Source organism: Tamandua tetradactyla, chromosome 14 (genome assembly GCF_023851605.1).
Source record: "Tamandua tetradactyla isolate mTamTet1 chromosome 14, mTamTet1.pri, whole genome shotgun sequence".
Taxonomy (NCBI): domain Eukaryota; kingdom Metazoa; phylum Chordata; class Mammalia; order Pilosa; family Myrmecophagidae; genus Tamandua; species Tamandua tetradactyla.
The window spans coordinates 66,277,717-66,296,559 of NC_135340.1; the positions used below are offsets into that span (position 1 = coordinate 66,277,717).

The window sequence follows — 18,843 nt, forward strand, 5'->3', positions numbered from 1 at the left end:
CAGGCCCCTATAGGAGAACCACAATTCAGACCCTTAGGATTTTGGAGCAAAGCCTTACCATCTGCTGTAGATAACTACTCTCCTTTTAAGAAGCAGCTTTTGGCCCGCTACTGGGCCTTAGTAGAGACTGAACACTTAATGATGGGCCACCAAGTTACCATGAGACATGAGTTGCCTAACATGAGCTGGGTGTTGTCTGACCCACCAAGCCATAAAGTTGGGCATGCACAGCAGCATTCCATCATAAAATGGAAATGGTACATATGAGATAGGGCCAGAGCAGGTCCTGAAGGCACAAGTAAGTTATATAAGGAAGTGGTCCAAATACCCATGGTCTCCACTCCTGCCACATTACCTTCTCTTTCCCAGACCAGAGCTATGGCCTCTTGAGGCGTTCTTTACAGTGAACTGACTGAGGAATAAAAAACTCGGGCCTGGTTTACAGATGGTTCAGCACAATAGCAGGTACCACCTGAAAGTGGACAGCTGTAGCACTAAAACCCCTTCTGGGGTGTCCTTGAAGGACAGTGGTGAGGGGAAATCCTCCCACTGAGAGGAACTTCAAGCAGTGTAGCTGGTTGTTCATTTTGCTTGGAAGGAGAATTGGCCAGAGGTGCATGTGTATACAGACTCAAGGGTTGTTGCTAATGGTTTGGCTGGATGGTCAGGTACTTGGGAGGACCACAATTGGAAAATTGGTGACAAAGAGGTCTGGGGAAGAGGTATGTGGATAGACCTTTCTGAGTGGATAAAAACATGAACGTATTTGTGTTCCATGTGAATGAGCACCAGAGGGTGACTTCAGCAGAGGAAGGTTTCAATAATCAAGTGGATAAGATGATCCGTTCTGTGGATACCAGTCAGCCTCTTTCCCCAGCAACTTCTGTCATTGCCCAATGGAGTCATGAAGAAAGTAGTCATGGTGGTAGGAATGGAAGTTATGCATGGGCTCAGCAATATGGACTTCCACTCACCAAGGCTGACCTGCCTACAGCCACTGCTGAGTGCCCAATCTACCAGCAGCAGAGACCCACACTCAGTCCCAGATATGGTACCATTCCCTGAGGTGACCAGCTGGTGGCATGGTGGCAGACTGATTACATTGGACCACTCCCTTCACGGAAGGAGCAGCAATTTGTTCTAACTGGAATAGACACATACTCTGGATATGGGTTTGCTTTCCCTGCATGCAATGCTTCTGCCAAAACTACCATCCGTGGGCTTACAGAATGCCTTATCCATTGTCATGGTATTCCACACAGCATTGCTTCTGATCAGGGAACACACTTCACAGCAAATGAAGTGTGGGAATGGGCACATGCTCATGGAATTCTCTGGTCTTACCATGTTCCCCATCATCCAGAAGCAGCTGGATTGACAGATGGTGGAATGGCCTTTTGAAAACTCAATTATGGTGCCAACTAGGTGGCAATAACTTGAAGGGCTGGGGTAATGCTCTCCAGGAAGCTGTGTAAACTCTGACTCAGTGTCCACTGTATGGTGCTGTTTCTCCCATAGCCAGGATCCATGGGTCCAGGAACCAAGGGGTGGAAATGGGAGTGGCACCACTCACTATTACTCCGAGTGATCCACTGGGAAAATTTTTGCTTCCTGTTCCTGCGACCCTGAGCTCTGCTGGTCTACAGATTTTAATTCCAAAAGGGGAAGTGCTTCTACCAGGAGAAACAACAATGATTCCACTGAACTGGAATCTAAAACTGCCACCTGGTCACTTTGGGCTGCTCATACCTCTGGATGAACAAGTCAAGAAGGGGATTCCCTTACTGGTTGGGGTGATTAATCCTGACTGTCAGGGGGAAATAGGACTGCAACTACACAATGGAGGTAAAGAGGAGTTTTCTTGGAATATAGGGGCTCCCCTAGGGCATCTTTTAATACTACCATGTCCTATGATTAAAATCAATGGAAAACTGAAACAACCCAATCCAGAAAGGACTACCGATGGCTCTGAAATTTCAGGAATGAAGGTCTGGATCAACCCACCAGGCAAAGAACCACGGCCAGCTAAAGTGCTTGCTGAGGGTAAAGGGAACATGGAACGGGTAGTGGAAGAAGGTAGTGATAAACATGAACTATGACCACGTGATCAGTTACAGAAACGAGGACTGCAATGCTGTTTTGCTCATGTTATACTATTTAAGTTGTAAGATATCAAGTTTAAGAATGAATATTACCCAAGGACTTGTACCCTGTTCTGGAGAGATTGAATGTGTTTCTGGTTATATGCAGGACAGCTGAGTATTGTTGGGAGAAAAAAAAATGTCTTATTGTTTTCTATTTAGAAATTAGGTATGGTTTAAGGTGATGAGTATAGCTGCCAAGTTGACAAGGGGTGGACTGTCATGGTCAGGTTCATGTGTCAACTTGGCCAAGTGGTGGAACCTGTTTGATTGGGCAAGTGCTAGCCTGTCTTTTGCTATGAGGACATTTCATAGAATTAAGTCATGATCACGTTGGCTACATCCACAGCTGATTTCATTTATAATCAGCCAAGGGGAGTCTGCTGGTTTGAAAGGAAGTATGCCCCCTAAGAAAAGCCATGTTTTAATATAAATCCCATTTCATACAGTTAGAATAATCTCTATTCAATACTGTATGTTTGAAACTGTGATTGGATCATCTCCCTGGTTGATGTGATTTAGTCAAGAAAGGTTGTTAAACTGGATTAAGGGATGACATGTCTCCACCCATTTGGGTGGGTCTTGATTAGTTTCTGAAGTCCTATAAAAGAGGAAGTATTTTGGAGAATGAGAGATTCAGAGACAGCAGCACCATGAAGCAGAGTCCACCAGCCAGTGACCTTTGGAGATGAAAGGAAAATGCCCTCCGGGGAGCTTCATGAAACCAGAACCCAGGAGAGAAAACTAGCAGATGACGATGCCATGTTCCCCATGTGCCCTTCCAGCTGGGAGAGAAGCCCTGACTGCGTTCACCACATGCCTTCTCACTTGAGAGAGAGACCCTGAACTTCAACAGCCTTCTTGAATCAAGGTATCTTTCCCTGGATGCCTGTGACTGGACATTTCTATGGACTTGTTATAATTGGGACATTTTCTCAGCCTTAGAACTGTAAACCAGCAACTCATTAAATTCCCCTTATTAAAAGTCATTCCATTTCTCATATATTGCATTCCAGCAGCTAGCAAACTAGAACAGGGAGTGTCTTCTTTAATGAGTGATACTTAATCTAATCACTGGAAGCCTTTTAAGGAGGATTCAGAAGAGAAAGGTTCTCTTTCTGCTTTGGTCGGCAAGCCTCTCCCGGGGATTTCATCCAGACCCTCCATCGGAATCGTCAGCTTCACAGTCTGCCCTACAGATTTTGGACTCTACGTTCCCATGGTTATGTGAGATACTTTTATAAATTTTATATTTACAAATATTTCCTGTTGATTCTGTTTCTGTAGAGAACCCTAACTAATACAGCTGTGTTCCAGTAGCCACGTTTCTTGAAGATATTTGTGTAACGATATGGCTTTCGCAATGTGACTGTGTGATTGTGAAAACCTTGAGTCTGATCCTCCTTTTATCTACCTTATCAACAGATGAGTAAAACCATTGCTGGGTATCTACTCAAAGGACTTAAGGGCAAAGACACAAACGGACATTTGCACACCAATGTTTACAGCAGCGTTATTTTCAATTGCAAAGAGATGGAAACAGCCAAAATGTCCATCAACAGACGAGTGGCTAAACAAACTGTGGTATATACATACGATGGAATATTATGCAGCTTTAAGACAGAATAAACTTATGAAGCATGTAATAACATGGATGGACCTAGAGAACATTATGCTGAGTGAGTCTAGCCAAAAACTAAAGGACAAATACTGTATGGTCCCACTGATGTGAACCGACATTCGAGAATAAACTTGGAATATGTCATTGGTAACAGAGACCAGCAGGAATTAGAAACAGGGTAAGATAATGGGTAATTGGAGCTGAAGGGATACAGACTGTGCAACAGGACTAGATACAAAAACTCAAAAATGGACAGCACAATAATACCTAATTGTAAAGTAATCATGTTAAAACACTGAATGAAGCTGCATCTGACCTATAGGTTTTTTTTTTGTTTGTCTGTGTCTTTTTTTTTTTTACTATTATTATTATTTTTACTTTTTTCTCTATATTAACATTCTATATCTTTTTCTGTTGTTTTGCTAGTTCTTTTCCTAAATCGATGCAAATGTACTAAGAAATGATGATCATACATCTATGTGATGATGTTAAGAATTACTGATTGCATATGTAGAATGGAATGATTTCTAAATGTGTTAATTTCTTTTTTTCTTTAATTAATAAAAAAAATGCTCATAAAAAAAAAAGGATCACACTGATCTGTAAAGCAATTTAACTGACTGATAAAAGAAACCTCCACATTATTTTAGGAAGACAAAACAACACACTCCACAGAATAAAATTCATGATTTTGGACAGCCAATAAAAAGTTCACCTGATATGCAAAAAAAAAAAGGAAAGAAAATGTGAGCTATAAAATGATAAATATTTTAACTGAAACAGATTCAGTAATGACAGAAATGACGGAATACACAGATAAGGACTTTAAAACAACTTTAAATATCTTAAACATTTGAAAATAAAAAAAATAATGAAAAATGTAAGAAATCAAAAAGGATCAAATAGAACTTCTAGATATTAAAGACAATATATGTGAAATGGAAAACTCACTGAATGTACTTGACAGTGGGTTACAAAATGCCAAAGAAAATATCAGCAAACTTGAAGACAATATCAAATTGTATAATATATGTGTAATTGGCATCCTGGAAGGGGTAAGGGTATAAAAGTATCTATAAAATAATAGCCAATGTTTCCCAAATTTGATGAATACTGTAAGTCCACATATCCATGAACTCCAAGAAGGATGAACACAAACAAAATCACGCCAAAGCATTATCATGACAACCAAATTCCTGAAAATTAGTAATACCATAAAAATTTTAAATATCCTAAGGAAAAAGGGGGAACAATCATGAAAATGATCCAGATTTCTCCTCAGCAACAATTATCAGCCAGGACACAATGAAATAACCTCTTTAAAATAATGAAAACAAAACAAAACAAAACTTGTCCACCTAGAATTCTATATCCAATAAAAATCGTTCAAAATTTGCATACAAAATACTTTTTCAGAGAAGTAAGTTGGGAGAATTAATCACTACCATATCTGCACTGAAGAAGTGTTACGAAATGTTCTTTAGGGAAACTTAAATTCTACACAGTGCAATGATGAACTATGAAAAATGATAAGAATATGGGTAAATATAAAAGAATGTGTTCTTTCTTTTAACTTCTTAAAAATGACTGAGGCCGCGCGGCGCACGCGCCCCGCAGCAGCCGAGCCGCCCGACCTCCCTACCCCCTCTCTCTCCCCGCCGGACCGCCGCGCGGCGCACGCGCCCCGCAGCAGCCGAGCCGCCCGACCTCCCTACCCCCTCTCTCTCCCCGCCGGACCGCCGCGCGGCGCACGCGCCCCGCAGCAGCCGAGCCGCCCGACCTCCCTACCCCCCCTCCTCCCCCTCCTGCTCCGGCTGCTCTCCAACCAACACGGTGCCCTCTTCCCCCGCCTTCACCGTGCTCCTCCGCCACCAGCCTCGACAGCCTTGCCGCCCTCACCTTTCCTCCTCCAGAACAACTACTGGGGGAGTGGAGATAATACAGAGCAGCTCCCGGAGCCACGAGGGAAATCAAAGGGACAGCGTACCCCATCCTGGAACGGCTGACTATCTGGGAGAACCAGCTCCGGTGAGATCACCAAGGGGCACGGGCTTTCCTGGGTGGGACAGCAAGCGACCAGAGTCCCTCCCTTCCACCTTCCCAGGCCAGCTGGTAGAATTGGACAGGCGGTCCCCTTAGGCCGCGGTGGCTGGTGCCCCCACCACACGAGGCCCCCCGGAACAACTGAGATAGTTGGGTCGGAAATCCCCAGACTGCGGAGAACAGTGACCGGGGGATCCCTTCCAAACACGTGACTCCCCCGTCGGCTGGGAGCAGTGCACTCTCCCGGGCTGCGACAGCTGGCGCCCTCCCGCCACGCTTGGTGCCCCGGGCCGACTAGCTAGTTTGGCCGGACGCTCTCCTGTGCTGCAACAGCCGGCGACCCTCCCCGCGTTTGGAACCCCGGGCCGGCTGGCATTCTTCCGGGACGCTTCGGTTGCCGGGCCTCCCCTACGGCGAGAGTTTTCCAGAGTTGAGGGACCCACAGCAACTTTCGCTGGTGGAACCCACAGACAGGCGTGTGCCACGTGTGCCACCTACTGGGCAGGATAGGAAGAACAGAACCCAGAGACTGCGCAGAAAAATCTTTCAACCTGTGGGGTCGAACACCCGGGGAAATCTGACTAAATGCCCAGACGCCAGCAGAAGATAACGGATCACGCTCAGAAAATTGAACATATGGCCCAGTCAAACGAAGAAACCAATAGTTCAAATGAGATACAGGAGCTGAAACAACTAATGCTGAATATACGAACAGAAATGGAAAACCTCTTCAAAAACGAAATCGATAAATTGAGGGAGGACATGAAAAAGACATGGGCTGAACATAAAGAAGAAATAGAAAAACTGAAAAAACAAATCACAGAACTTATGGAAGTGAAAGATAAAGTAGAAAAGATGGAAAAAACAATGGATACCTACAATGACAGATTTAAAGAAACAGAAGATAGAATTAGTGATTTGGAGGATGAAACATCTGAACTCCAAAAAGAAACAGAAACTATCCGGAAAAGAATGGAAAAATTTGAACAAGGTATCAGGGAACTCAAGGACAATGTGAACCGTACAAATATACGTGTAGTGGGTATCCCAGAAGGAGAAGAGAAGGGAAAAGGAGGAGAAAAACTAATGGAAGAAATTATCACTGAAAATTTCCCAACTCTTATGAAAGACCTAAAATTACAGATCCAAGAAGTGCAGCGCACCCCAAAGAGATTAGACACAAATAGGCGTTCCCCAAGACACTTACTAGTTAGAATGTCAGAGGTCAAAGAGAAAGAGAGGATCTTGAAGGCAGCAAGAGAAAAACAATCCGTCACATACAAGGGAAACCCAATAAGACTATGTGTAGATTTCTCAGCAGAAACCATGGAAGCTAGAAGACAGTGGGATGATATATTTAAGTTACTAAAAGAGAAAAACTGCCAGCCAAGACTCCTATATCCAGCAAAATTGTCCTTCAAAAATGAGGGAGAATTTAAAACATTCTCAGACAAAAAGTCACTGAGAGAATTTGTGACCAAGAGACCAGCTTTGCAAGAAATACTAAAGGAAGCACTAGAGTCAGATACAAAAAGACAGAAGAGAGAGACATGGAGAAAAGTGTAGAAAGAAGGAAAGACAGATATGATATATATAATACAAAAGGCAAAATGGTAGAGGAAAATATTATCCAAACAGTAATAACTCTAAATGTCAATGGACTGAATTCCCCAATTAAAAGACATAGACTGGCAGAATGGATTAAAAAACAGGATCCTTCTATATGCTGTCTACAGGAAACACATCTTAGACCCAAAGATAAATATAGGTTGAAAGTGAAAGGTTGGGAAAAGATATTTCATGCAAACAACAACCAGAAAAGAGCAGGAGTGGCTATACTAATATCCAACAAATTAGACTTCAAATGTAAAACAGTTAAAAGAGACAAAGAAGGACACTATATACTAATAAAAGGAACAATTAAACAAGAAGACATAACAATCATAAATATTTACGCACCGAACCAGAATGCCCCAAAATACGTGAGGAATACACTACAAACACTGAAAAGGGAAATAGACACATATACCATAATAGTTGGAGACTTCAATTCACCACTCTCATCAATGGACAGAACATCTACACAGAGGATCAATAAAGAAATAGAGAACCTGAATATTACTATAAATGAACTTGACTTAACAGACATTTATAGGACATTACATCCCACAACAGCAGGATACACCTTTTTTTCAAGTGCTCATGGATCATTCTCAAAGATAGACCATATGCTGGGTCACAAAGCAAGTCTTAACAAATTTAAAAAGATTGAAATCATACACAACACTTTCTCGGATCATAAAGGAATGAAGTTGGAAATCAATAATAGGCGGAGTGCCAGAAAATTCATAAATACATGGAGGCTCAACAACACACTCTTAAACAACAAGTGGGTCAAAGAAGAAATTGCAAGAGAAATTAGTAAATACCTAGAGGCAAATGAAAATGAAGACACAACATATCAAAACTTATGGGATGCAGCAAAGGCAGTGCTAAGAGGGAAATTTATTGCCCTAAATGCCTTTATCAGAAAAGAAGAAAAGGCAAAAATGCAGGAATTAACTGTCCACTTGGAAGAACTGGAGAAAGAACAGCAAACTAATCCCAAAGCAAGCAAAAGGAAAGAAATAACAAAGATTAGAGCAGAAATAAATGAAATTGAAAACATGAAAACAATAGAGAAAATCAATAAGACCAGAAGTTGGTTCTATGAGAAAATCAACAAGATTGATGGGCCCTTAGCAAGATTGACAAAAAGAAGAAGAGAGAGGATGCAAATAAATAAGATTAGAAATGAAAGAGGAGACATAACTACTGACCTCACAGAAATAAAGGAGGTAATAACAGGATACTATGAACAACTTTACGCTAATAAATACAACAATTTAGAAGAAATGGACAGGTTCCTGGAAAGACATGAACAACCAACTTTGACTCAAGAAGAAATAGACGACCTCAACAAACCAATCACAAGTAAAGAGATTGAATTAGTTATTCAAAACCTCCCTAAAAAGAAAAGTCCAGGACCAGACGGCTTCACATGTGAATTCTATCAAACATTCCAGAAAGAATTAGTACCTACTCTCCTCAAACTCTTCAACATAATCGAAGTGGAGGGAAAACTACCTAATTCATTCTATGAAGCCAACATCACCCTCATACCAAAACCAGGCAAAGATATTACAAAAAAAGAAAACTACAGACCAATCTCTCTAATGAATACAGATGCAAAAATCCTCAATAAAATTCTAGCAAATCGTATCCAGCAACACATTAAAAGAATTATACATCATGACCAAGTAGGATTCATCCCAGGTATGCAAGGATGGTTCAACATAAGAAAATCAATTAATGTAATACACCATATCAACAAATCAAAGCAGAAAAATCACATGATCATCTCAATTGATGCAGAGAAGGCATTTGACAAGATTCAACATCCTTTCCTGCTGAAAACACTTCAAAAGATAGGAATACAAGGGAACTTCCTTAAAATGATAGAGGGAATATATGAAAAACCCACAGCTAATATCATCCTCAATGGGGAAAAATTGAAAACTTTCCCCCTAAGATCAGGAACAAGACAAGGATGTCCACTATCACCACTATTATTCAACATTGTGTTGGAAGTTCTAGCCAGAGCAATTAGTCAAGAAAAAGAAATACAAGGCATCAAAATTGGAAAGGAAAAAGTAAAACTATCACTGTTTGCAGACGATATGATACTATATGTAGAAAACCCAGAAAAATCCACAACAAAATTACTAGAGCTAATAAATGAGTACAGCAAAGTAGCAGGCTACAAGATCAACATTCAAAAATCTGTAGCTTTTCTATACACTAGTAATGAACAAGCTGAGGTAGAAATCAAGAAACGAATCCCATTTACAATCGCAACTAAAAGAATAAAATACCTAGGAATAAATTTAACCAAAGAGACAAAAAACCTATATAAAGAAAACTACAAAAAACTGTTAAAAGAAATCACAGAAGACCTAAATAGATGGAAGGGCGTACCGTGTTCATGGATTGGAAGACTAAATATAGTTAAGATGTCAATCCTACCTAAATTGATTTACAGATTCAATGCAATACCAATCAAAATCCCAACAACATATTTTTCAGAAATAGAAAAACCAATAAGCAAATTTATCTGGAAGGGCAGGGTACCCCGAATTGCTAAAAACATCTTGAGGAAAAAAAACGAAGCTGGAGGTCTCGCGATGCCTGACTTTAAGGCATATTATGAAGCCACAGTGGTCAAAACAGCATGGTATTGGCATAAAGATAGATATATCGACCAATGGAATCGAATAGAGTGCTCAGATATAGACCCTCTCATCTATGGACATTTGATCTTTGATAAGGCAGTCAAGCCAACTCACCTGGGACAGAACAGTCTCTTCAATAAATGGTGCCTAGAGAACTGGATATCCATATGCAAAAGAATGAAAGAAGACCCATCTCTCACACCCTATACAAAAGTTAACTCAAAATGGATCAAAGATCTAAACATTAGGTCTAAGACCATAAAACAGTTAGAGGAAAATGTTGGGAGATATCTTATGGATCTTACAACTGGAGGTGGTTTTATGGACCTTAAACCTAAAGCAAGAACACTGAAGAAGGAAATAAATAAATGGGAGCTTCTCAAAATTAAACACTTTTGTGCATCAGAGAACTTCATCAAGAAAGTAGAAAGACAGCCTACACAATGGGAGACAATATTTGGAAATGACATATCAGATAAGGGTCTAGTATCCAGAATTTATAAAGAGATTATTCAACTCAACAACAAAAAGACAGCCAACCCAATTACAAAATGGGAAAAAGACTTAAACAGACACCTACCAGAAGAAGAAATACGGATGGCCAAGAGGCACATGAAGAGATGCTCAATGTCCCTGGCCATTAGAGAAATGCGAATCAAAACCACAATGAGATATCATCTCACACCCACCAGAATGGCCATTATCAACAAAACAGAAAATGACAAGTGCTGGAGAGGATGCGGAGAAAGAGGCACACTTATTCACTGTTGGTGGGAATGTCAAAGGGTGCAACCACTGTGGAAGGCAGTTTGGCGGTTCCTCAAAAAGCTGAATATAGAATTGCCATACGACCCAGCAATACCATTGCTAGGTATCTACTCAAAGGACTTAAGGGCAAAGACACAAACGGACATTTGCACACCAATGTTTATAGCAGCGTTATTTACAATTGCAAAGAGATGGAAACAGCCAAAATCTCCATCAACAGAAGAGTGGCTAAACAAACTGTGGTATATACATACGATGGAATATTATGCAGCTTTAAGACAAGATAAACTTGTGAACCATGTAATAACATGGATGGACCTAGAGAATATTATGCTGAGTGAATCCAGCCAAAAACTAAAGGACAAATACTGTATGGTCCCACTGTTGTGAACGGACATTCGAGAATAAACTTGAAATATGTCATTGGTAACAGAGTTCAGCAGGAGTTAGAAACAGGGTAAGACAATGGGTAATTGAAGCTGAAGGGATACAGATTGTGCAATAGGACTAGATACAAAAACTCAAAAATGGACAGCACAATAATACCTAATTGTAAAGTAATCATGTTAAAATACTGAATGAAGCTGCATCTGAGCTATAGGGTTTTTTTTTGTTTTTGTTTGCTTGTTGGTTTGTTTGTTGTTGTTGTTTTTTACTATTACTACTACTTTTATTTCTTTTCTTTATATTGACATTTTATATCTTTTTCTGTTGTGTTGCTAGTTCCTCTAAACTGATGCAAATGTACTAAGAAACAATGATCATGCATCTATGTGATGATGTTAAGAATTACTGAGTGCATATGTAGAATGGTATGATTTCTAAATGTTGTGTTAATTTCTTTTTTTTCTTTCCGTTAATAAAAAAAAAAAAAAAAAAATGACTGAGACTTCCATTTCCAAGAAGATGGAGTAGATGTACTTCTCCCTATTCCTCCCACTAAGTACAACTAAAAATCCTGGACATTTTGGAAAAATATGAAAGGTAGAGAGAGGACAGACCAGCTAGAGACCTTGAAACTCAAAGAACAACACAGTGGTCTTACTATGCTCTCACTAGGCAAAAGCCCAGGAGAGGAGCAATGTAGCAATGCAGACAACCTTAGACAGAAACCATTTTAGTACAGCTAAAGAGCACAGAAAAAAACTGCAACATCACTTCCCAAAAGAAAGGCCAAGTTGAGAAGCCTAGACCTCTCTCATGAGGCTGTCAGGAGTTACACTGACATTCTAACTGGGGTGGTGTGAAAGAAGGTCAAGAATGCTGGTAGTTTCCTGCTCACTGGCCAGTAACATTGTCAGTGGAAACCACATGGGGAGACTGGAGGTCTTTCCAGACCCACAGTAAAGGGGGAGAGGGAGCAGATTTGGCCCGAGGAAGAATTGTTTGGGGTTTACAAGTCAGCTATCTTTGAATATATGAGGTATTCTCATAAGCAAGAAATACTAGACTAGTTCTAAAGAGAACTACGACTAACAAGTAGAATTTACAGAATACAAATATAATTTGAAAATAATAGTCAAGGTAATTCAAAGACAGAATGAGAACATTTAGAGTTGAGTTTCCTCACTAGAGGCCAGATGGCAAAATGGCAGGAATGCAGTAGAAGGGAATAAAGCATCAGATGGCTGGTTAGATGAGGTGACCTTTAAAGTAACTTCCAATTCTATAATTCTATGATGCTGCTTTTCCTGACTTTCTCTGTTCCAACTGGTTGTATCACTGTCTCTGGAACAAGTCTTATACATGTCCTTTCCTGTATTTCCACTTTCTTTCAGGCCATTCTCTCACTCAGGCAAAGCTGACCTTTGTGTCTTTCTCAATCATATTCATCCAACAAGAACCAATGCAAATACCCTCTTAAATAAATATGTCTATGCCTACCTTAATCTAATCTCATTCTCTCCTCTGAAATATTACACACTTCTTGTGCCATTTTTTTTTTTTGGCAATTAATTACATACCTTCCTCAGACAGCTCTTCTATCTTAAACTGTTATTTAGTATTTTATTAACAATTTTTCTCCTCAACTATGTTTAAAGCTCCTTAAAGGCAGAAATTGAAACTTATACTTTGTATCCCCTATTTCATTATCTAAGGACACATAGTAGGCACTCAAAAATATTCTTTGGTTTTCCATGTTGGAAATTTTTTTATACAAACAGTTGTTTTATAGAGACTAATATTTTTAATAGGCAAATGGAAAATTCACTGTTCAAACCTGGATACTAACTAATTTACAGACTTTCAGTTCACATAGAAAACTGCCAGAATGAGATGCTGTTACTCACTAACGGCATATTCTAATTACAGCTCTTTTTAAAATAGTGAATCAAGCTCTGAATAGTTCAAATTTTCCAACCTAAACATTGCATGGTAAAGCTGCCTTAACATCATTTTGAACAAAGATCAAGAGAAGCAAACAAGAAAGTGAAAAATTTCAAGAATCATGATATTTTGGGAAAAAACAAAATATTAATTCCTTTATATGTAAAAGGTATTAACGTGTGATGTGTACATAGACTGCATTTTTTATTTGCATACCTTGGAAGGCAGATAAAGAAAAAGTAAATTTGTCATGTGTGTGTCGTACAGAGGCCAGAACGCATGATCATTCCCTAAACATCAACTGATAAATAAAAGTCCTAGGCAATGTAAAGGAAAATTCTAAAAGTTTGGATATGTTAATAAAGATTAATAAATACTTACTGAAGATTCTGGATCTGACAGTTCATCCAATAATTTTCTTGCATCTACCACAGCTTGATAGAGTCTCAGATTTTTGCCATCAGCAGCAACAAAGCAAGCACTTGCAGAATTGCAATAGGTGCCTGAGAAAATAAAATAAAGGTTTGCATTATAATCTGTAGCTTATTTTTATTATTGGGTGAAGTATGAGAAACAAATATTCACACTTTTCTTTTTAGGCATAACCATGGTTCAGAATCATAATTAAAACATATGATTAACGTATATAAAATTATTAACAAAAAATTCAGCCTTATTACAAGAGGGAAATAATTAAAAACAAGCTTCTAAAAATAAGTCATTTCTACATTCTGAATACTTATTAAAAATGCTCTTACTGACAAATATTAACCATTTTACATATAATACATATTAGTTTTAAATTTTCCATTAATTTCACAATTAAAGTGAACACTTACCAAGACAATAGCTGGGAATAAGAGTTGGAAGCCAAGCCACATTAGAGAAAGCTGAGGTATGTAAAGAGTTAATTCGAGCCAATTCTGATACTCCTCCAGTGTATGACAAAGGTCCTATTGGATCTACACGCCACAGAATAAGTTCACTGTAGATTGCATTTGGGTCATGAAAGGTACGAGTTGCTGCATTTCTAAGAGACTGTTTTGAGGAACCTTTTATATACTTTACAGGATCCATTAATCTACTTAATTTATTGTCTGAGTCCCACTGACAATCTGATTCAGGAGTCAACAGAGCATTATGATGAGATGATGTCAATAACAGAGGTAAAACTGAATGACATGCCAAATCATTGAGGTGAAATCGATGACCACAATATCTAAACTTGTGAGATACAGTTAGAACAGTGGTAAAGGCAGATTTATCAGCAAAAGTTACCGCCCACTGATTTAAAGAACCGTCTACATGTTTAGAGACCATCATTACTGTAGGAGCTAAAATGTTCATATTGGTACTATGTAATCCAGAGTATGGCTGTGATCCATAAGGACTGCCTACAGCCATCATCTCTTGGTGTAATGGAGAGTGGTGACAATCTTTCGTAGCATTTATACAGGCATACATCATGATATTTTTACTAAGAGAGCTTGCATCACCAGAGGGAAATGCAACAGGAATCCGAGATGAAAAAGAAACCTGAAAAACAGATAATCATATGATTCAGTATAAATTGCTTGCCTCCTCTCAAAAACTCTTTTAAAACTTTTCTATTTTAAAATGCCAAATTTAAGCCTCCTAGAAAAAATGATTTTCTATTCCTTTCCTTTATGTAATATCATATCTCTAATCATGGACTAATAGTAGACTAGAGAAAAAAAGGTTTTAAGTACCTTTTTGGATATCAAAATGACCACAACCATGAACTCAGACAGAAATAAAAATTGAGAAGGATAACAGATGAAGGCAGCTTAAGCTAGGTGATAATATCAAGGGAAGGTGGAGGTCATCTTGAGCCACAATTTTTAGGGTAGCTTCTTAATTAAAAAAAATGAATTCTCACAAAAAAATCCACATCCACAAATCCAAATACTCAAAATTGTCAAATTCATTTACTTTGAATTAACCATTAGTAAAATATAGTCAATGACCTCCTTTGTCAGTGAGAATAAGTATTTTTCATCAGTTGTTTATAAAAAACAAATTATTTCAGTAATTCTGTAAACCTACCAAATCTACATATTAACATCTCTTTCTTTTTAAAAAAAAAAAAAAAGAAATATAATAATTGCTTCATCAGTAAAATATACCTGCACTTGTCTAAATATTCCAGGATTATATTCATCCAAATACTTAATGTGCCACACTAGAAAGGTACCATCTACAGGGTGTATTGTAAAAAGCATGTCAGGATTCTTATTCCATTCAGTTAGAAGCATTTCAATCTTCCGATCAAGCAGGACTGTAGGCAGTGGCATTGGTATACTAGGGCCAGAGTAGATTCTAGGACTTCCCTCTCTTTCTCCATCTTCATGTTCAGATGATCCTGTGCCTGCCTCAGATTCTCTATCCAGGGATAATTCTGAACCAGAAAGTAAATTTATCAGTATAAACATTAAAAATAGTACTACAAAATTAATTTACATACTAAACTATAAATACACAGCATATTACTAGAAATAATAAATGTTTTTTCCAATTTATGGTCAGGGAAAAAACAAGGGAGGAAACTGTTTTCTGAGTTGAAATTTATTATATTTTTTACTTATAGGTAAATGAAAATTTCATTCACACTATTATTGTTATTACCATTAGCAAAACCTGCTCTTCTAGAAAGGATATGATTTCCAATGGGGTACTTTATCCAAAAGCACTAAGTTATAACAAAGCAAGTTAGATGATATTTCCAGGACCTACCTCAGGGCCTGGTCCATAGCAAATGGTCAATAAATATTTATGGAATGAACTAAAGAGTAAAAAGGAGGGAGAGTGGGAAGGAAGGATTCCACACTAAAACTGGTACCACAAAAAGTTAACTTCTGAAATGTAGAGCTGTGTTTCAGTAGCCATGTTTCTGGAGGATGACTGAATAATGATATAGCTGTTACAATGTGACTGTGTGAACGTGAAAACCTTGTCTCTGATGCTCCTTTTATCTACCTTGTCAAGAAACGAGTAAACATATGGAATAAAAATAAATAATAGGGGGAACAAATGTTAAAATAAATTTAGTTTGAAATGCTAGTGATAAATGAAAGTGAGGGGTAAGGGATATGGTATGTATAATCTTTTTTTTTTCTGTTATTGTTTTATTTCTTTTTCTGTTGTCTTTTTATTTCTTTTTCTGAACTGATACAAATGTCCTAAGAAATGAGAAATATGCAACTATGTGATGATATTGAGAATTACTGAATATATATGTAGAACAGAATTATATGTTAATGTTTAATGTTTTTATTTGTTCTTAATTTTTTAATTAATTAATAAATTTTTTTTAAAAAGTTAACTTTTGGATGTCAAAGGGCACACGACGAACTGAATAAACCTTGGAGACAATGGGCTGTGCAGAATGGGCCAGAAACAGTGTGTGTGTATATATTTTGAAAATTATCTTTGAAAATTATCGTTTTTTTCTTTGCTTTGTATATATATTATATTACACAATAAAAACTTTTTTAAAACGTTAACTTTAAAGAAAGAAAAATCTGAACATGGGATGCTAACCATGATCTAGTTTCATATGTAAACCCCTCTCTCTTTCCTCCTGTGAATGTTCCTCATCCTCCTTGTCTGCATCATCACCTTCATGATCTACCTGCTTTTCAGAAAGTTTTCGTAATTGATGCATAAATATTTCAGTAGATGATGTAAAATGAAATTCCTTGTTGTTTAACCAATGAACTACAAAACCTCCATTTCCATCATCAACATTAAATGCAGTGCCAGCTAACACATTTGGAATATCTGTGGAAACAAAAAAGAGGAGTGAATATGAATCTTAATTTCCTTAAAAATATTTTATTTACTTATAATGACTAATTTTATACTGACATAGAAAAAGTGCTATACAAGTCAACATAATTCTAGCAAGATCTGTAAAAACTTTAATTGAACTTAATGGTAAATATATTAAACAATAAGTTAAGACTTAGATGAAATTAAATTACTAATTCAAAAACAACATACACTTATGTGGTGCATAATTCTTTACTGAAGCCTAATTTGGGGGGAGAAGAAGATGGAAAGACAGAAAAATAAAGAAGAAAAACAATTACAGAAGGCATTTTTGAGATAATTGGAGAAATTTAAATATAGACTGACTATTATATATTATGGAATCACTTCTAGTTGTCTAAGATATGATGATGATATTGTGATTATGGCAGAGAATTTCCTTATTCTTACAAATAGTTATGGAAGTATGAAGTATATATATCTGCCACTGACTTTGAAAAGATTAAGAAAATATATATGTATATAGATAGACTGTTGAATCTAAGTGGAATCTATAAGAGTATAAACCGTAGTATTCTTCCAACTTTTCGAAGTATTCGAAACTTTCTTAAATAAAAAGATTGGGGGAAAATAATACCAAGAATGAAAGCAGGCAGGCTGGTAGTATACTTATAAATATAGCTGAATTTTTCCATTTGGAGTAACTGAAATTGATGATGTAGATTAGTTCATGTAAAAGAGTGTAATTCAAAAAAGTCACCTCATTATATCCCGTTTCATAAATAATTCATTCCAAGTAAAGAAAGAAAAAAATATTGCTCTCTGTAAAAAGAAGTGGCAGCCTGAAAATAAAATGCACATGATATTCTAGTAGTGCTATTTAACTTATATCAATATTAAATAAAGCTCTCAACTGTTTCTTTCCAAATTCTGGATGACAGTCCAGATTTTGAGACAAAAATGAAACAAATAGTATAAAATAAGATTTATAAATTAACAGTCCAACATTACATCACCAGGTAGTATTCTTGCTAAAAATGTTTAACCCGAATTGTACACAAATATTCAGACTGCAAGACATTCTAAAAGATAACTGACCAAGAAAAAAGCCAGAGGGCCTGATCTAGATCAGAGGAGACTGAAAAAGAAATGACAAGCAAATGCAATGGCTGATCCTTAACTGGATAAAAAAAAAAAATCTGTATCTGAATATGAATGATATGCTAGATGATACGACTGCATCCATGTTAAGTCCACTGCATATGATAATGGTACATGGTTATGTAAGCAAATCCCCCTTTTCTTAGGAGATACACTCAAATATTTATAATATCAACAACTTTACTTTCAAATGGCTCAATAATAAATGAGGAGGGAGCGAAGACAGGCAGGGGGTAGGGTATACTTGAGGAGTGAATCTAGAAAAAGGGCATTTTAGTTTTCTTTACTATTCTTTTAGCTTAATGTGGGTTCAAAAAATTTTTAAAAAGAGGGGGGAAAAAAAGGGAAGACAAAGAAGAGTGCTACAATTCAAAAATTTTGCCATGTATTTATATGTTGTACCCATTAATGCATGATGTTAAACACTTTTAACAAAAGGACAAAATTTAAAAAGCAATATGTAGGTAAGCTGGGATATGTATGGATAAAACTGGTTAAAAGGTGAAGGTTAATAAAATGCAGAAAGACAAGGCCCAATGACTACAGTGCCATAGCCAGTCCTTAGTTTCAACTGATGAGACATCTATCCAAGAGAACAATCTATTCTGCCTGATTAGGTTAGTGTATGCATTTAAAAAGCCATGCCTTCTAATATGGGTCAAATTTACTGCATACCATTACTAACTGCATTTGGTTTTTAAATCATATATTTTCCATA

At 37.5% G+C, this 18,843-nt stretch overlaps 1 protein-coding gene across 3 annotated transcripts in view; it reads right to left on the bottom strand.

Moving 5' to 3' along the window:
- DMXL2 (Dmx like 2) overlaps nucleotides 1-18,843 on the bottom strand; it is a 208,440-nt gene that overhangs the window by 102,297 nt on the left and 87,300 nt on the right. For all 3 annotated transcript variants that reach the window (XM_077127894.1, XM_077127893.1, XM_077127895.1), the window contains exons 10-13: nucleotides 16,734-16,973; nucleotides 15,320-15,591; nucleotides 14,012-14,708; nucleotides 13,554-13,675 (exon numbers count right to left, since the gene is read on the bottom strand). In XM_077127894.1, coding sequence (XP_076984009.1) covers nucleotides 13,554-13,675; nucleotides 14,012-14,708; nucleotides 15,320-15,591; nucleotides 16,734-16,973 — 1,331 coding nt within the window. The remainder of the gene's footprint in view (nucleotides 1-13,553; nucleotides 13,676-14,011; nucleotides 14,709-15,319; nucleotides 15,592-16,733; nucleotides 16,974-18,843) is intronic.